This window comes from Apteryx mantelli, chromosome Z (assembly GCF_036417845.1).
Source record: "Apteryx mantelli isolate bAptMan1 chromosome Z, bAptMan1.hap1, whole genome shotgun sequence".
Lineage (NCBI taxonomy): Eukaryota > Metazoa > Chordata > Aves > Apterygiformes > Apterygidae > Apteryx > Apteryx mantelli.
In genome coordinates, this window is record NC_090020.1 from 58,657,912 (window position 1) to 58,678,903 (window position 20,992).

Below are 20,992 nucleotides of genomic sequence, written 5' to 3' on the forward strand. Positions count from 1 at the left end.
TTTTTTTTTTTATTCCTCCAAAGAGTCATGACTATCATCTTATGTGGGATGAAGCTGCTGCTTTACTATTAAACCTGGATAAGGGAAGCCTTCTGGGAAGGTGTGATCACTGCAGGATAGTAAATTCACTGGAACAGAAAGAGAGGAATCCCTCCTGCAAAGAGAGCTCACTCTTCTGCTCCTGCCATGAAGGCTCCTCTGTCCTGCTTTCACAGTAGTTGCTATACCTTGTCCATCCCCTCAGTAGAAACATCAGCAGACAGTCTGGTTTTCCAGAGCTTTAACACAAGCATTGTAAGGCAGGGTGGCTACATCCATTTAACTCCCAGCAGTCTGCCGCCAGAAGAGGCCATCTATTTGTTTGTGCCTGGATTTGGCCCTGCTCTGCTCCTTTCCTAATGGTACAAAGCAGAAAGCAGCTGATTAGACTGGAGAAAGGAGTAGTTTTCCCCTTTGTGAAAAGTTAATGAGAACAGCAGTGAAAGAGGAGGAGAGATCAGAATGAAATAAACAACAATTTAAAGGGAATGATCACAAAGTTGACTTTAGAGATGAAAGCCAGCTTTATATATACACCAGTTCTTGGAAAAAGAGATTACTCATAAAGGTGCAAACCTGCTTGCAAAGCCAATTGCCAAAATCTCAGCACTTTCAGCTTGACAAGCTCTGCAGTAAAGGGAAAAAAATCAAAAAAAAAAAAAATCCAGAAAAAATCCAAAATCCCTGTTTAGTTTTCAGCAAGAGAAGCAACAAGGAATGTGTTTATTGTGTCTACATTTACAGCTGAAAAAACAGGAGCTTCTACCAGCTGCTCTCTTGTATACCCACTTCCAATTTTAACAGCAAACCAAAGAAAGCATTCATTGTTGCTTGTTTAAATGCTCCCTGAAGCAGTATCCAAGCCAGATCCTCCCCTGGTCCAAAGAGACAACACATGGTTCCTCCAGCTACAATGGACCTGACTCAACCAGCTGAGTACCTGCACATATACATGGATCAGTAATTAGACTAAAGCAGGGAGGCAGAGACTATAACTCTGCCTGGCACATTTTAAGGATGTGCACCCCAGTGTCCCACAAGATTAGCCAGGGTGACAAAGATGGAAAACAAATTGCTAAGAAGAGAGCAGCTAAGAAGAGACTCATTCTGTGCAGGACCAACCTCATGTTTAACAGAGCCCCTCAGGCTTTTGAACTGGCATAGCAAAGGGGAGACAGTGAGGCAGTTGAGAGGCCTGGGGACATGCAACTTCAGGGAAAGGGGGCATGCCAGGATTTTAGCAGTAAGGTAAGGGGTATCATGATGATGAGGCATTATCAGCTGATAGGAGGCATTTGGGTTTCTACCTCTGAGGCCCGCTACCCCTTTTCCCCCAAAAAAGAGAAAAAGATAAGGAAGAAATCATTGTGTCTGTGAACCAAAATTTACCAAGTAAAAGAAACGGAAAAAGAGATAACTGGGACTCTGCCAGAAGGGACAGGCATAGGTAGCTGAGCAGAGTGACTGGAGTGCTTGGTACAGAGAAGCAACGAAAATGCAACTGCCTTCATTGCAGCAGACAATATAGATATGTTATCTGGAGCATGCAGCTTTAGAAATAGCTCACTATTAAAGCAGCATTAAAAGAAAAAAATGGTAGGCAGCCTGAACTCAGTTTTTCCCTTCCCTACTAGACATCTTACACTCAGAAAATTGCACCTTACTCTCCCATTTCCGGAAAAGACAGAAAGAAATAACCTCAGAAACCACTCCAGGAAAATGTTAAGCTACGACCTTTGCTTATCAGTACCTTTATCCAATTATAACAAAGCATTATTTTGTGAGTCCATTTGTAACACAAGCTTCTTCTGCCCTTAGGAAGTAGAACACTTGTTCACAGGCAGGAAAGTAAATGCTCTGGAAATAATATGCTATACAAGTTAGATAAATGTACCTGCCTATTTTCATTTGCTTTTCTTTCACACTTTAATGTTTTTGGACATTTATGAATAAGACAAAAGTAGTTAGGAAAAATAAACCATAGGAATCAAGCAACAAAGGTTAGCTTTTCAAATTTCTTTATTACTAGGGCCAAAAAGCAATCTACTGCCTGATGGATATAATCAGATAATTTTTTAAATGTCTTAATCACTGGTGGTGATTAATCAAACATTTTCTGTCCTACAAAAGCACAAGCATCCATTTCTGTGAATAAGAAGAGCTAGATATTTGAAAATTAACATTCCCAATCATATGCCAGAAAGATGTATGCTAAAGCAGGTGTCTCTCCTCTCTGTCACAGTAATTTTGATTTTGTCACAACCATTTAGTCTACAATAGCGTACAATAAAAGAAGATCAGATCTATACTTGTGGCACACTGACTGTCTATTTTATCTGCTAGCAAGGTCAGCTTAATGTACTTTCTGTTTCCAAAAGCTTTTCCCTTCTGGAACCTGCATCACATCTGCCATCTGTTACTACACACTATGCAGCAACATGCATCAAACCCACAGAAATTCTCAGAGCGCAATGCAACAGACACTCTGCCGGATCATATTACTAAACCAAATGTCTTCATTGTTATCAGCAAAGTACAGAACACTCTTCTTGACTCTGGGAAGCCTAATAAGATAGGTGTGGGCCTTTTTTACTTGCTTGATCAAAGTGTGTTCATTTTATATGCCCTGTGGAACATAACATTCTCTATACACAGCAATTATGCATTTAAAATTAAGATCTTATGGTTTTTTCCTTATATTTAGCAAAAAAGTGAAATTTTAATTAAAATATGTATGTTAGCCTTATATTTCATATATTGACTGAGGTAACAAAAGAGAAAGACTCTAGTGCTCTTGGTTTTCTCTCCACCAGTCTACTCTAAGACCAGCACATGATTTGGCATCATTCGACAATACTGACAATCTCTCAAGGAAAGGAGGAGCAGAATGGGAATTCTCACAGGGATGTTTTGGTTCCAGCTCCACTACTGTGCACCTGGGAATGGCTGATACTGTTTCTGTGGTAGGAAACCAAAGGTGTCATGAACAGCTTGAATAGCTGTTCTTAGCACACACATTTGTCTCCTGGAGAAGTTTTTCTTCAAAGATTGTAAAGACAAAAAAAATACAATAGAGGTTAAAAAAAAAAAAAAAAAGTGAGGGAGGAAAGCAGGGGAGGAAAGCAAGTAATCTCTTCCATGCTAACCCGCACAGTAATATGGCCTGAATCCTGCAAAATGCTTTACATTCTAAATGGCTCTCTAGTCCCACCTTCCTGTAAGCATTACTTTCCTCTAGAAACAAGAGAAAAACAAGGCAAACAGAAAAACCCAAGTAAACCCAGGTAAGTGGGTCAGCTTTACAACATGAATATTCAACCAACATGTATTTTCAGCTTAACAGCTTAACAGGCTACATGATTCCTACACCCAACACCAGGACATTTGAGAGCCAACACTACTTTCTGCATATCATTCATTTCTGGCTCCTCACTTATTTTTTTTCAGAATAAAATTTACAAAGTCAAAAAACACATCCAGGCTCTAAATATCCACCCCTCTCTTAAAAATCCATTTTATTAAAAATAATTGTTTTCATCTTATGAGAAGCTCATCCACACTTGTTTTTATATTTCACATAAGTGAACACACCGATTCACCCCATAGAAATCATCCCTAATGGCAGTGAATCAACACTGTAACTTATCTCATAAACCCCCTTCACTCTCTCAGTTGCCTTATGACTAAATACATTAAGATACTCACAACTACTGACATTCCCAAGAAATTTTCTGCCTGATCTGGAAGCCTTTTGATTTTGTACTTATTTCTGTGTTTTTTGGCCTTGTGACATCTAAACTGTTCAGCATTTTGAGTACACACTATTTGCACTGATACAAAAACATATATTCCCCAAAGTAAATGATAAATGGTCTCCCATTTTTAACCTATTTTGTTATTTCATACATACGAAGATAGATGAAGTTACAATGTCCTAACCTATTTATTTGTACAGCTTCCCCACTTTCACTCACACCACAGTCCTGCAGTAGTGTGACTCAGTAAGTTAAAGCTGATAAAAATTTTTGATGAAATTTCTATTTGAAATAAATTGTTCATCAAAAGAACCTGAAATCAACAACATGCATTAAATACCTTTTTTCCTCAAGCAGTAGATGTTTTATTGTCAATTTTTACCAACATGATAACCATAGACTAGAGAAAGACACTGGCTAAGCCACTGAAACCAGAATTTTTAATGGCTGTTACCCCTTCTACAGCTGCAATGATATCTTCTTTATTTTCCTAAAATCAGTTTAGTTCAGCTCAGTAAAGAGTCAATTTGGGATTGAAAAAAAGCAGGAAAGCATGCATACCTCTTCTAAATAAAAGATAAACAGAAAGTGGAATCTAAAGATACTAAAATCTTGACGTCTTGAAAATCAGCTAATTTCACTAAATACAAGACTTTCTTTAGTTGATAACTAAGTTGATAACTAAGTTTTAAGTGCAAAATATGTTTGGATAAATGCTTTCCTTATTGTATCTAATAAAATTAATGTTTATATACTCATTAAAATGTGTACATTTGCAGAAAAGTAACACTTCCATTCAAATTTCTTTCCAAATAGAGCTCACATGAATGAAAAACAGCACTCTGGTAAATACTTCTAAAACATAATCAAACATATAAATTAAGCCTGTAAATAAATGCTTCTTAACCTTATAACTAAATATATGATAGTCTTCCTGGTCAGTAAAAAAATAAGTTCCAAATTTAGTATAATAATTCCACATAAAAAAACATCAAAATGGCTTAAAGGGTTACCAGAAAACAGGAATGAGGCTTCATTTAGAAAGATCATAAAACTTTGAAAATGAAACACGGTTCAACTCTGTTATTATTTCAATCAAGGTTTCTTGTTGCTGATTTAAACTGGGATCAAATTCAAAAATTCAGATAATTCTAGTTCAAATCAACCTATCTGTAGTAAAACAGCTATGGTCTACATCATGGCAAGACTATTTCTTAATGATGTAGTTCATCATTATTTTTTCTGCTCTATTTATTTTGATTCAAAAAAGAGTAAATAACTTGCACCATAAGGCAATGATTCAGGTTGATGGATACAATAAACACAAAGTTAGTGTTTTGCAAAGAAGGGAACATGGCAGTTCTAGGTGGGGTTTCAAGCCTGATAAAAATTCTGTTTTTTATCCTAGTAGCTGCAATCTTGAACACTGCTTACCTGGAAAAGTCAGGATTACTGTGCTGGTTAACACTACTCAGGAAAACCATAACAGAGAGCGTTGAATGAAAATTGTACCTTCACATGCTTTCTTCTTCTGTTCACACGGGCTTGGAGCTGCTGTCTGGTACTGGCTGCTGATACCACTCAGGGGGCTGCCACGCAACCAGAAGTTCATTGCAGGGGAAGCTGGAGGGGATTAATTCCTGCATGTATCTTTCCACTATTTGTCATCCAAGCTAGCAACTGAATAAATCTCTGTGTGTATTTCCTTGTTTTAAATTCTGAAGCTTATAAAAGACGTTACTCTGCCTCGCTCATTCACATTCACATGAACTGCTAACTCTTTACATTTTGGCTGCAACTTAACCTCTGTCTAGATTTTTAATATTTCTAAAATATAATGCACAAATTTGTCTCCAGCCAGGCTTTTTGCTGGTGCAAGAACTTACAAAACAACCTCCAGAATGTCTCTGGATATAGTGAAATTTAGCTTTAAAGAGAGTATGAGCCAAATCCTGAGACAAAACCACCTTTTTTCCTTCACAATATGCTCTAAACAAGTACAACATTCAGTCAAGATCTGGTCTTAAATTCTTACCTCTCACATTGTACTTCAGTCGATTTTAGCTACTATACAGAATGATTTGAGTCACTGGGAAGAAAGATGCTGGCTAAAGGATATGAAAAGTTTTGTTAATATTCTTTTTTTTGCAAGGATGGAAATGAAATCGTTCCTCTCAATACTAAATGAAAATTCGCCTACCCAGGGTATGGACTGAGTCAGCTCTTTATTTCTGAAGCTGACTGGCTTTATCTTTCTATCTACTTCAGAAGTTTGGGGTTTTTTCCCCCTTAGGTTGATATATGTACTCTGCTTATAGAATCTTTTTTCCTTTTTTTTTTAATATGAAAGGTTTTTAAAATCCAAATGTTTATCCCTTTAATGTCTACAATATGAAAAAGAAAAGAGTAGTGTTTAGGGAAAGTCTCCCAACTTTTTCTGCCTTTATACACGCAGCCTAGAAACTTCTTTTCCATTATCTGCCAAGCTTGAAGGAAAACTTACACGAAAGGATAGGTGAACTATGAAAAGCAGATGACTAAAAAATTTTGTTACAGGAAGAGAACCTTCTGAATGCTTTTCAGTGTTACATCCTTATTGATGGGTATTCCACACTTCATAGCACAGTTCCAGTGACACCTACTTGAGCGAGATATGGCTAGAGGATTAGGCTTGCTGAGATTTGGTTCTAGGCTCTGAGATGGAGCTACTAGGTATCTTCTCCAAAGACTACTGTAATTCAGACTCTGGCTGGACAATGGATAAACCCTGAAAGATGACAGGGAGAGCAAGCACATGTGCACATCTATGTAGAAATGTGTGAACGCTGAAGCCAGGGGAGCCGTAGAGTCTGCAAGACTGCAACCCTTACATCTGACAGCACTTGCTTGGAAAGTGACCAACAAATCTTCCATGCAGCAACATCTCGCACTGGCCATCACAATGCAATTGCATTAAAAATAGATATTCCTGTCAATCACCTGCAAAACACTTGAATGTTCTAATTATGTAAACCTCTCCGGTGCTTCCCTTCCTTTTTTCTCCCAATCTGCCAAAGAGCAGCTTGAATCTGAGAATGAAGTTTTTTTGGATTGCTCAGCTGAAGCAGGTTCCCAGACCAGTAAAACGTATTAGGCTGGCTACCAACGGTATTCTTCCCCCAGACCCTTCCACCACTCCTCAACATCATTTCAGGACAGTTGCTGCATATCTTGAGTAATATACAGATTCTTCTGATTCATTTATTTTTATATCTCTATTGCTTTTACACTCACATTTCTGTGGAGGAAGCTCAAAGCACCTCAAAGTGCCTCCTCTCTATCTTTTTTTCTATTTGTACTGGAACAGGTTAATGGTTTTCATTACATCCTGTAGCTGCACATACAGAAACAAGGTATCATATTAGTGGGAATGAATGTTGGACTAACTACTGATATATTGTCATTTCAAGGAATAAACATAATTTCCTATATAGGGAGACTGCTATAGTCACAAAATTATTTCAGGGCTGAAATAAGGCTTCAAAAAACGTAATTAGCTACCATGAAAGATGCAAGAACAGCATATTTAAGAAGAACTTCTAATAGTTTGATATTGTACCATTCTGTGATTATAGTCAACTACTGATGCCAGGTAATACACATCAAAATATGCAGAAATAATTGCATTTCCAACAAATAAATTTCAATCAAGTAAAAGCAATGAAAAAATTCAGGTAGATTGTACAAGAATTTAAAGAGCATATCCACACATAGCACACAAACATCTACATTTTACAGGCAGCATGCATATTTTTTTCAACACTGTGGTCATGGGTTTAATGCAATTAAAAAGTCTCTCAAGGAATCTCAACATTAAACTTTTACAATAGCTTTCCAACACATTCAAAATCTTTGTTAGCATAAAACCTACCCACAGAATCAACAGAGTTACATCACCATAAAACTTCTCTCCATTATGCTAAGGTTTCTATCATCCAAAAACCACCCCAAAGTGAGAAATAGTGACATCTCAGCGAGACAGGACAAAGTGAGGCGAACTGCAGGTCTTTGATCTGGCAGAAAGTGCTCTGCATTCTGATTAGAATTTCTGCTGGGATCCTAGGAGATGAAAGGATTTTTTAAGTCTGACAGTTAATGGTGGCGGGGCGGTGGGGGAGGTATTCAGAAGAGAACAAAAAGAGGAGCACTGAAAGCAGATGACATCATGCCTCAGAATGGCCTTTACCATCTTACTGACATGTCCCACAAAGTAGTATAGCAGTTTCCACAAAGCTATTCTTGAGAGGTCAAGATCCTCTGTGAAGACAGTATGGCTGGAGATCCATTGCTTTAAAAGCAGAGAAGGTTGAAACAGGTCTAAATATAATACATATATCGTATTTTAGGGCCCTAAATACATTATAATGCTCCAGAATACCACTTTTCAAAACTATGTTCTGCCTGACACAATACAAGGCAAGTCCCCACTTTACAAAGTTTACAACTAAAAGTTCTGGCACTCCCATCTTCAGGAAAAACCCACACAGGGAGCATGGAAATGCCATTTATTTCCCTCTGATTCTTCCCACCAGCACAGTTTGCCCTTTTTGGTCAGGAACATCTCCCAGCCTTGCAGGCCGCTTGGAACTGACTACCCTTCGCCTCAGATTGCTGGAGGCACCCAACACTGGGGAGAGGCACCAAAATCTCCCCCTCATATTCTGTAGGCAGTCAAGGGAAAAAGCATAGCACTTCGTTTGGGAATGTTCTACGTATTTATGTTCAGGTAAAGGCACACACAGCCAAGTTACCAGGAAATATCCCATACCATTTGCTCACAAAGGATTTGTAAACCTTAGGCAGCATCAATGAAAAGGTTTTTTTATTTCTTCTTTCTCTTTTCTACTTTTAAAGGCTTACCCTCATTACATAAAGCAAAAAGAACATTGTGCTTTGAACTGTTTTTCATTAACATTAAGGAAGTGACAGGCCAAAAAAAGAGATTTCTTGTCAAAGCTCATCTATTACTTAACTCTCCCTTCCTACTGCCTCCTTTATGCCTCATGGTGTGGCTGTCTGAAGTCTGTGCAGTGCTCTTTTTCTGTGTCAAACATGCTCCCAGCTGCAAAGAGATCTCTTTATAAACATGTCCTTCATTTGAACTCTAGCCTACGTGTGAAATGTAAAGAACAATAAAAGAGACTTTGCAGATACCAACCATTTCTCCTGTTTCCTGAAGGTAGCACACTTATTTTCATTTGAAAGGGAAACTGATGTTATAATTGGGATTTTTACATTTTCACATGAATTGCAGACCTCTCTGCACTGTTTCACTACCTCCATATTAATGCATTTTGAGAACAAGTAGTTTCATGGATGATGATGAAGTCTCCAAAAGACTAAACATTTTGCAAAATCCAAAACAAGCAGCATCATAAGAACACATACAAGAAAAATTCTGACTGGTGCCTGTCTGACAAATCACACTGCACATCAGTACATTTCTATTTTCTTCTCACTAGCTATTAAAATCTGTATCAATAATGACTTATCATATTTAATGTGCACATAACCATACTCTCACCAGCCACAGGAGAACTATTATTTCTTAGAGAAGTGGTAAATAGCTGTAATTATTTTTGAACTGCTAATCTCTCCTTTAGAATGTGGTCTTAAGAATAAAAATCTGTTTTTAAACTGATGTACTAACCAGGCACAGATGAACAGTGGGAAAGTTATTTATATGCTAAAGATTCCTATTCTATCTATTCTTTCCTTCTTATTAAAGAAGCTTTTCTGTGCTCACTTTTTTTTTTTTTTTTTTTTTTTTTGTCATTCACTCTGGACTTCTTGCATTCAAGAAGGAAGAAAAAGCCTGTAAGATATATCAGATACGAATAGCTCACTCTGACTATCCGGGTTTTGTCTACACCATTTTGAGACGGAGCAATTAAACTACCACACTTTCCTCTTGATACCTGGCATTAGAAGATCCCCTACCATACAGAGCTCGACTTGACCAACAAGAACTGGAGTCTGTGGGGCACAACCTATACTAGAATCTTCAAATATGTTAACAAAAGGTACTAGCAGTACACCTTTAAAACAAGCCAAAAAAAGGACTTGCCTTAAACAGGCTTTACTTTCTCCTGTCTTCTTCTAATCAAGACTTTTTGCAGAATGGAAAATTGATTTCTACCCATTGAGAAATATTTTTTGAAGAGGAAAGCATCGTAATACAGGGTCCCCATAGATTTTGTCTGATAGGATTAACAAGACCCTGACCAGAAGGAATGAAAGCTCCAGTAACCTGCGCTCTGTGAGAAGGTCTTCCTCCTCCTTCTATTTTTTCATTTTAGGATATTGCTAGTATTAGCAAACAGGGTTTCTTTCACTTCCATCTTGAAGCTCTGAAGTTCAACTACTTCCCCGCTAGTACCAGAAGTTCATAGAGATCTGAAGTCCAATGCAGTTGTGCACTTACAACTATACATATACTTAAAGCAATCAGATGGTAAATTTCTTTGTTAAAATAACAACCATTATTATTTACAAATAACAACCTGACATTATTTGTAAAGCAAATGTTTTCTCATGAACTTGGAAAGGATCAGTTACTTTCTCCATCAGGAGACTCAGCTGTCAAAATGCATGTGTAACCATCCATAAAAGTGTTAATTTATTTTAGTGATCAGCAAGATTTACTGCCTTCTCAAAGTCAATATTGAGATGTTTTGACCTGAGGCAAGCAAGCACTCAACTTGACACTAGCAGAAAAGGTACCAAAGACACTTCAGTAAACATAAAAACAGTTGCCAAAAAACCCCAAACCCTTGCATAAGGTGAACCACACACCTTATCTGGAACACATAAAGTTCCAAGGGGATAAACAATTATACTTCCTTTAGTCTTGCTGACTTGATCATTACCACAGCAACCCAGTTCTCTGTTCTGCTCATTCTGAGGAAACAAACTTAAATTTAAGTCATAAATTAAATTAAATTTAAACTAAATTAAAGTAAACTTAAATTTAAGTCATAGCTGGCGGTTGTATTAGCTGTTCAGTGGCTCAGACTAGGAGGCTTGACTGCCGTCAATGCCAGAGGTCAGGAAAGAGGGTAGCCATAACAATAGCAGAAGTTTTCAAAAGGCCCTCAGCTGTGAGTTATAAGACAAGTAGATGCACATATTTTGAAACAGAGAAATCTAAGCCAATATACTGGAAAGAGTGAGAGTCTTAAAATGTCAACGCTCCATGGTATTTACTTGTATGTCTCAAAGTTCATGTCTGGGGGAAAGACACTTACTTGTAAAGGTAATATTCGGCTTGATCCACCTCCTCTCGTGAAGAAATGCTGTCAACAAACTGATTGAAAAATAAGAAATAGAAGCTTCAGAGGGAGCGCTCACAAAGCATATTAAAATAAAATGCCATTTGAATAAATGGAGTACATTTGTATTGCCTATTTAAGTGTTTGACAGTAATGGAGATCTTCAAATCTTTGTTTACTACTAGTCAGGTTCCTCCTACACTGCTAAAAGTAAAATCTTTTAAAAATGACCCAGAAAAGACTAAACCAACCTCTAAGAAATGCTACATATCTTGAAAAGATGGAGACCATCTGAGAATGATGTCCATATAATCCAGTATCCGGTACTTTTGTTGTTCCCCTCTGAATTACTTCCACTTTAATTGCATCCTTTAATTTGAACCCACATTTAGTTCTTAACTCTTCTTTCTGATTTGGGTAATTCTCAACATGCCTTAGTTCTCTTTCTAAAAAGCATTCTTTCCCTAACATTTATCAGTCTTGCCTATTCATACTATAAATTCTGAAGTACAGGGGCAATACTATCTTGTATTTCACTAGTTTCAGTCTTACCTAGAATCTCTCAGAGCACAAATAAATAACAGTACGAAAAAAAGCCCCACAAGGCTTCAAGTACAACTTTCCTCCTATGTAAAACCTCATCTACCCCAGGCAATCTTACAAAATTTTCAGTGCTACCAAATGTTTAAATCAAAGCAAATTTTTCAACCAGACTTTGTCTTATGGTAACAATGAATTCTGTTTTCCTGTAGATTTAACTAACATGAGCATAAAGATGCTGGAACACTCCAGAGACTCCTCTATATAATGCCTTTAGCTCAGAATATATAAACAGCATGATCTCAAGGTCAGTGTTTCTCTTTATCCTAAGAGTAAGGTAAAAACAATAGTTTCAGCTGATTTGCTCTCCAGTTTCTTAATTCTTCTTGCACACTGTGTACATGTAGATCTCATCTTTGAGTATGGCAATAGCATGCCTGTGCACTTCATTGATATTTTAGAAAATGAGAATCTTATCTGTGAGCTACAGGTATTGGAATGTGGGGCTCTTTGACAGCCTGGAAATGCTGCCTCTCCAGAAAAAAACATTAGCCCAAAGCAGAGTGTGAGGAAGAAAAGGAATAAAGCTGATTAAATAACAAAAGGAGAGAGGAACAACCGCTTCCCTTGCAGACAGCATTTCAGAAGAAATGATCGACAATGTTTGGTTATGGTACAAAATGTTCTATGACTCTTCAACTACTGGTACCAATGATCCTAATTAGTGTAACTGTCACTGAGGTGTCAGGGTGGCGACTCAGCTTTTTTGAATAATTCTGAATTTTGACACTTGATTTTAAAAATGAAGTGCCATGTTTATTCTGCTTTCTCAGTACAACAACCCATTTACATAGAGAACTTAAAAGCACACCTTGCATCTCTGCCTTCACTTCCCCTTCCCAGATTAAACCACCCAAAGGATGGCTCTGGTTACTAATTCCAGCAAGAGTAATGGCTTCACTTAATCCATGTCAGCATTTGTCCTGCCAGAGTCTGCTGAGGTGAGGAAAGAAAACTGTAGCAGCAAAATGTTGCCACCTCTGCCTTATTCCCAAAGGAGCCTGGAAGTATAGGAAGATGCACGCAGATAGGCAGTGTGCTAATTCGGTGCATTCCCTTAGCAGGCTGGTTTCCCATAAAGTGCCTGAGGGGGTGGGGTGTTAAAGCTCTTACTGACAAAGACAGAAACCACAAGAAGGCAGGGAACATATATTATGAAAATACATAGCCTAGCAGCAGAGTGAAGCTCCACTTTGCTGAACACTCTTCCTAACAGAAAGATAACCTATTTCCTTTTTGAAGAGCCTACAGCTCAGGTACTAACTAATGAGCACAAAGTAACAATAAAACAGTTTTACACAGCAATTTAACAGTGTAACAAGACATTTGCGATCCCAGAACTCCCAGCAGAAGAGATATCATTTATCCCCTCTGAGCTCACTTGATTTCATAAGCATTCTATTGTCATTCCTATCACTTCATGATTGGAATTTATTCCTTACCCGGGCTATGGTCAAAGAGCTGACAGGCAGCTTTCTTTCGTAGGTTCTGTCCATTAAGGTGGCTAATTCAGCTGCAGAAAACAGAAAAATAATGTTTAATCAGCTGTGATTATAGGAAAATCTACAGAGCTATCATATAACTTGGAAGAGAACCTATGTCCATGAAGTTTAATGTTGGTTCCCTAATAACGTCTTCTGTAATTCTCACTCTGAAGTTGTATGAAAACAATACTATCAATTACTGTTTAATTATTTGGCAAATATTTGAACAGAAAACAATATATGGAGGCATTTTCAACATGATGATTTTATACTATAGCTAAAAAACCTCAGTAGATATCTTGAAAATTCACATTTGCTTTCTAGCATTTGCTAGACAGTGCTTTTGGGGTGAGTTTCTCCTTCATTTTATGGTAAAACAATGAGACACAGAAACAAGCAGTACCATTCTGATAAACCCTACAGGCACAAACAGCAATCCAAAGAAATCCAGTTAATCAAATTGGGCACTGGGCCAGTACCATATTAATTTCATAGCTTTCTATTCCAGCAGTCATGTAACAATATTAATTTGATCACACAGGAACTTCAAGCTTTTGACTGTTTAACAGGTAGCTGAACACTGAACTTGAAGAATATAATTTTGAGTTTTATTTTTGTATTCTGCCTGGAAAATAATGACGGCCCAGGAAGAGTAATCTGTTTACTGTATGCATAGTGTCAGCTGTTTGCCTCTTTCCAGAGGCCCATACTGGTGGCATTCCATCTATAATATTTAGAGAAATCCATCATATACTTTCTATCCTCCTGCACCTTCCAGCACCAGGAACCGTAAATATTCTCTCTGCATCCCTAGCACCTCCCTTTATCCTTTGCATATGGAAGCTCCAGCTGTTTTTAACGCAGCAATAGCCTCCTTTTATACCTCTGGATCAGCCCCACTGGCCATGCTGCAAGAACTGATGGGCTGGCTAGCTTTGCGATTCATTTTCCACAAAGGTCACAATGGTCATCTAAACTCCGCACCTCAATGAAACATGAGGGGGGCGTAATTTGCAGCACCACATCGCAATCGAATAACCCCTCCACTCTGGCAAAACGGGCAAGGACAGGTAATCAGGAAGCAGTATAGCACCAATAACCCGCAGTGGCTCTGAGGGATGCAGGCCGTGAACGCATTGTCCGCAGAACAAGCAATATCACTACCCATCATTTTAAAAGTAGTATCACTACCCAAGATTTTAAAAACACTCCTGTACCACTAGTGAATACTAAGGGATACATGCAGTTCTAATAGTAAGAATGGCACCCAGTGCTACTGTGATCTTACAGGTACTTCCTCAAATTACAACACACATGCAAAGATTGTTACTGCAGTAAAATGCTGGAGTCTTGGTTTGGAGTTAAGCGTTAAACTCCTAGTTTGGATAACGTTGCTGTCCACTGCATACCAGTATTTTGTATTTACATAGTGTCTTCCTGAGGCACTTGGTGTGCTTTTCAAAACACAAAAAAGAATATTCCTGACATGCAGTTATCTCTGGCTGAGGGAAGGCAGACAACATCACATGATCATGAAAGGTAAAGGAAATCTGGGGCAAGGGCACTGAGCAAGTATCAGCTCTGATGAAATACAACACAGGATGTTGAGATAAGGTGGGCCACCGAGGCCATTCTGTACTGTATAATCACTATAATAGCAGACAACTCTTTTAAAGATAAAGAATTTGGGGATATCCTTATAAGAAGACCTCTTTATTATCCTTCTCTCCACCACTCATGAAGATCACGGTAGAGCATGGTTCCATTCCGCATGAAGCACAACCAGTAGTGCTAGAAGTTAGAGAGAACAGATGTTGCAGCCAAGTCAAGTTGACAGGAATGAGAAAAAGGCTAGATGTTTGCCTAAACATACTAAGTCAAATGTTAGCTGCCATCCTTCATCTGCACTCAGAGACTGCTGAAAAAAACATTGGTAAGTATTCACTCAGAAATCTGCTTTTTTTAATGACACGGCAACGTCACTCTGAGATGAACAACTGCACGGGCTGGGATCACATTTATCTACTCCAGAACCATTTTTCCAAATTCACTGAGTTGTCATGTCCCTTTGAGAACTGGAAGCTGATATCTAAGACCATCACAAGCCACACTAAGGCCCTGAGCCTAGGATTTCTTTTGTCTAGGTGCTCATGAAGCTGAAGAGCCCATCTCAGAAAACCCTGACAGACTGAAGTAAAATATAAACCAAATTAATACAATGCCAAGAGTGTAGGATCCCAAGACTGCTAGCCATTCATATACAGGCCTCCTCCAGGAGCATTCACACAGAATTTTAATGATTGACCTTTTGTGCTGTCTGAAAAGCTGGAACTCCCTATCAAAATTTTATCATGGAAAGCAACATGAAGCACTTATCCATCAGCTCTGGCATAAGAATCACGATAAAATGAAAGCTGATTAAACCTTAAAGAATAAGAGACAAATCAAGTTAATTGGAAATTTAGCTTTGTTGCCAGACAAACTGCAGTTTCTGCTGTAGTTTCTGAACACGAATAATTTGCAATGAGCAACCCTCTCCTGGTTTGCTTTCTTCAAAGAGTAGATTTTTTTTTCTCAGATTCATGATTTGAAATAATTCAGCTACCTTCTGTGAACCATGCTTACTCTGTAAACTGCTGTTCAATAATCAACATTATTGCTTTCTGTGAATTAAAAAACACCCTGTTAGAACTACTAAAATGCAAAAGCGTGAATGCTTGAGTCTTTTAGCACTGTTGGTAGTAAAACTTGAGTGCTAATGTTAGCGTAGAAAGCAAGTGCTTTTATGGCCAAAGTAAAATCTGACGTACATTCTAACAGGTATATGTTGCAAGTACCTTTACACTATTTATCTGCTAGTCATTATCAAAGAGGACACTAGTATATCAACTCTCTTACACCTATTGTCTCAAAATGAATTAATACAAAATTAACTTTTACGAAACTTTAATTCCTCTACAGAAATATTTTTGTATCTTGCAGAACCACATGGATGTAAATAAACTAACAAACTATAAGTCTGAGCAGAGGTCACTTCACTTTTGGGTGTGACTTGACAGTTGTCTTTAGAACAGCACCTAGGATTTTATGTTCGCTTTTATTTATTTTTTTTCATTTGTTTATAGAAACTCAATTTGCTTCCTGCAACTGGGTGATTCAGGACAACAATTGGGAAAATACAGTCCCTCACCTTCCAAATTACTGTTTATGACATCTAGCACCTATCTGGTTGCCTACGAAATCCATACGGTTTCAGTTTGATTCCCAGTGTATGCCTATCCACAGCATGTAACCACTCTGACAAGTGGAGTGCTCAGCCACTATGTAAGGTCTTGGAACACGAACTACCCTCTCACCCTTAGAAGTGACCCCTCCATGACAGGGTTGAAATCCTGTGTTGGGGCAGCAGCTGGGAAGCTGACAGAACTGTCACCCAAAGTTTACCTGTCCTAGGGATGATGGGCAGAACTCACAAGTGAACATTTAGTTTTCATAAAAGAAAGCCCTGATTTATTTTATAGACACAAGAAAAACATAAAGGAAGGCTGAGGTGAATACTCTGCCTTACAAATTTATTTTCCATATTTCTCACAATATCCACATCCCTAGTAGCTTCTGGAAAGACCTACAGCTTTGTACCAAAGAATGCTTTGAATGGAAATTATTCAAGTCTGCAAAGGCAGCACTGCCACCTGGCGTTCCTCCCAGACAGCTGATGAGCCACTTCTGATACTACAAGCTTTTCTAACCAAAAAGATGTTTTCTTTTCCACTTGTTTTTTGCCATCCCCTTGGATTTTGATAATCTCCCTGCTTGTCATTAAGACACTTACTGTCACCTCATTTTATTCTTGTTAGCGACAAACCAACTGCAATATTGGAGAATCTAAGTCCAGCCATGCCTCCTGTTTCCTCGATATTTAATTTTTAATAAGTGGAATCCAAATTACTACTAAACAGATATCTTCCTACCACAAATTATGGCATTTTCAGCCCTTACTTTTTCGAACAAGTGTGCTTCTGTACACAAAACACAATCTTGTTCTTTCCCACACCTTTTTCAGTACTGAGGTTTGCTAAGCCCACTCATACTCAGCTGAGATTACAATCACGTGCACTTATTCTTATGGAGAAGAGAATAAACAGTGTCTTATACGGACACGGTAAATGAGTTAGAGTCCAGGACGGCACCACAGCATCGTAGCAGAGAAATGGAATGGAATTTAAATCAAAACATTTTTTTCTGCAGATACATTCTCATGACATAATTTTGCATAACACTTCTGAAACAGTGTTTGAAATATTCAAATAAAAGAGTATCTCCTGAACACAGGGAATTCACTCTAGCTATAGTCATCAGTTACAATACACAAGATTGTATGTGCAAACATACAGCTGACAGCTACAGAGCAGATGTCTGTGGTGCTGTCTCCTCTTTGAAAATGCTAATGTAGCTGACACTGTGTTAACTTGTTTTCTCTTTTCTGTGAACACAAAATGAAAATGCAAAGTAGTTCTTCAGAGAGTATGGAGCAGGCATCTGCTTTGGACCAAGGTCTTTAGCAGAGCAGCAGCTAGAACTTTGCTAGCCAAAGAGTCACAAAAGGTCTTGGCAAGCCTGGGGGAAGCCAGACATTTGACTGTACGAGTGCTTGCTCAACGTTTTTCTTTACACTGAATTTCTATTCCCTTGGAAGTTGGCCAGAATAGGAATCATTTTTCATCTGGAGGTGACCGATTCAAATACATCCCAGGTCATTAATGTCTGTGGTTCCAACTCAAAAAAGGCTTACACAGAGGTCAGCAGTCTCATTGACCATAAAACACTACAAGGTACAACAGTCTCTGAAGGATCCAGACTATGGTCATGAGCACCCACCAGCTGGTTCTGGCCCATGTAGAGTAAAACATGCTGACAGTATCAATCTAACAGTCCATGGGCAAGTAACAAAAATAAATTAATGCATATAATGCTAAAGACATCATTCTGATCACTGTCTGTCTTCCCGTCTGACAAAAGCTCTTGAATTACGCTTGTTGATTCTTTTCCCAGCTGCATAATATACGTTACAATTAACAAATATCGTTCAAGGGCATAACTCAGGAAAACTCAGGAATGAAAAATGGAAGATAAAGAGTATGTATTAAGGGATTCTCTAAGACAGTTTTACTCACGGTACCAAATAATGTATTTGTATCTTTAGCCTAGAAAAAACTTTGCCATGATGCTTTCCATGCAATATATTCAACAGAAAGATGGTGGAATGTCATTTGACATGTAGTCTAGCCAAAGAGTTTACCTATGAAATTCCCAAGAGGGATTTCAGTACCACAGTTTAATGTAAAACTTATCTGAAATATTTTTTCCCAAAAGAATATAAAATTTCAATATGAAATATAAATTTTCCTCCTGTAAAATTGTGAAGAAAGTGTTCTTTAAAAATACCATTCTTAAACACTAATGACCTATAATACTTACATAATAGGTGTTTTTTTACACTACATTACAATTACAAATTAAATCTTTTAAAATTTCAACAAAGAATATAGTCTTCCAATTTTCAGACACAAAAATATGACATTCATAAAAGCTTCGGATTTTGTGAAAGAAAAAAAATCACCTTAGAGAAACCAAACATTAATTAGCTGGGCAAATTCTGACTCGTTTCTGCATACAGGTCTGAACATACAAGACAGATTTTTAACATATGGGGCAGATTTTGAAACAGAATCTCAGAAGCATTTTACTCCACACATACTCTTATTCTGAAGTATTCATGGACCATAAGCTAATCTAAAATGATTTTAGGTTTGCAATTAATTAGTCAAATGGAGGAAAAAAAAGAAAGAAACTCTTCTCACCCAGCCTATGCTCTTCTTTTTTTCTCTTTTCCCATTTTGAGCTGTCCACATATGCTGCAGAAAGAAGAGATCTTCTGCCTAATGAAAAAAGAAATCTGTCATATTTACTGAGCTGGATGCATTAAACTGCCTATATGGCATAGCTGTTAGAAGCAGCTACTGTAGCAGTCTGCACTCCCTGTATTAGAACAAGCCATTACCTTGTCATTTTTAATACAGCAAAAAGTTTTCCCCTAAAAGTTTTTCAGCATGAGACAAATTTCTCCCAAACTGAAATCTGTTTTTAAGAAAATTATAAAGGTAGAAAAAAACAAACAACAATAAAAGATAACTTTTTTGCACATATAGACCCTTTTTGTCAAATGTTCACATTTAGTAAAATGCAGGCATAAAAGCATAAGCATAAAACACTTGTGCCTCACTAACACAATGAGGCCTTGAAGATGCATGATGAACATCAAAGTAAGATTTGTTGAAGGAGGGCATAGAAATGTAAACAAAAGGTTGCAGAAATTAATGTTAAGAAACATGAAGTATTTTAAAAATAAACATTACTATGCTAATTACTATGCTACCCAGAATTCTTAGCAAGTACCTTAAAATCATTATCTGAAAATCTATCCACTACCAATAAAACTTTGTTATTGTTGAAAGCAAAATAATTATCCTCCTTTACTTTACCATTTTTCTGACATATACAGATGCCCAGCTCCTGAACATCTTTGCAAATTTTTTCCCCAAAGACCTGGTACTTGGAGTCCCACAGTCATAATATGAGAATATTATGTGCATAGCTTTACTAAACAGTCAAAAAAGGAAGAATAAGAGGAGTTTCTTTTTTTAAGACATTTTTCACTACACTAATAAGTGATGTGTACAAAAGATTATTTTTTTAAGATAAAGTTTTGTGTGTTTCTTCACATCCAAGGATGGCATTAGAAAACATGAGGGTCTGAAAAACTATTTTCTGCATTGCAAGCAACTACATGACAGGAAGGCAGGTTTGCGTCTTTCGTGCTGGTTCACTTCTGAGCAGTTACAGTGCCTGAGCAAAAGTGATACTTTTGAGATAGGGGCATCTGGCTATTAGGAAGCACTACAGAGACATTGGTAATGAGTTAAGCTGCAAAGGCACCATAAAGTTACCCAATGTCTCTTTAAGGAAATATTGCTGAGTTGCATCTCCCCAGACGTAGGGTTTTTTGCAAAGACACCTTTCCAAAAACATCGATCTCGGTTGTGCTTTTGTCCCCTTAATTAGGTAGGCTTTGCTAAACATCTACTGCCTCGGGCTTGGCAGCCCCAATACAACTTTGTATTAATTCCTGCGATGCGAAAAGGTAGGTGCTAAGATACTACGCTATGAAGCCAGTAAGGTGGAAGATATATACAAACAAACCAGCAGCACTGCTCTGCGCTTCCTGTTACCGACACGCAGCTCCCGAAGCACCTTGCACCTCTACGCACCTCCATACAGAGGGAGGCGAAAGCCTCCGCACAGCCCCCGTCACCGCGCACACTGCGGCGGCGGCGGCCCCCGCCAACCGCGGCCCCGCCGGGACCCCGCGCCGCCGCCCCGGCCCGGCCCCGACCCCGACCTCGACCTCGACCCCGACCCCGACCCCGACCCCGCCGCCCGCAGCCGCGCTCCCGCCCGCCCGGCGCTGCCGCCATCGCCACGGCCCGGCCCGGCCCGGCCAGGCCCGGCCCGGCCCGGCCCGGCCCGGCCCGGCCCGGCCCGGCCCAGCCCAGCCCAGCCCAGCCCAGCCCGCCGCCGCCGCCGCTGCAGCGCGCCCTGCCAGCCCCGGCAACAGGCCACCGACCTGCGGCCGCGCCGGCGGCCCTCCCGCTCCCCAGCAAGCCGCGGCGGAGCGCGGCGGCAGCCATGGCGGCAAGCGCAGCCACGGCGGCGAGCGCCGAGAGAGCGGCAGGCGGGGCGAGGC

At 38.9% G+C, this 20,992-nt stretch overlaps 1 protein-coding gene across 1 annotated transcript in view; it reads right to left on the reverse strand.

Annotated features, from left to right (window-relative positions):
- MRPS27 (mitochondrial ribosomal protein S27) overlaps nucleotides 1-20,974 on the reverse strand; it is a 47,961-nt gene extending 26,987 nt beyond the window's left edge. Inside the window, exons 1-4 of the mRNA XM_067316380.1 lie at nucleotides 20,873-20,974; nucleotides 19,050-19,127; nucleotides 13,147-13,217; nucleotides 11,081-11,139 (exon numbers count right to left, since the gene is read on the reverse strand). Coding sequence (XP_067172481.1) covers nucleotides 11,081-11,139; nucleotides 13,147-13,217; nucleotides 19,050-19,127; nucleotides 20,873-20,936 — 272 coding nt within the window. The 5' untranslated portion in view covers nucleotides 20,937-20,974. The remainder of the gene's footprint in view (nucleotides 1-11,080; nucleotides 11,140-13,146; nucleotides 13,218-19,049; nucleotides 19,128-20,872) is intronic.
- Nucleotides 20,975-20,992: the final 18 nt, after the last annotated feature.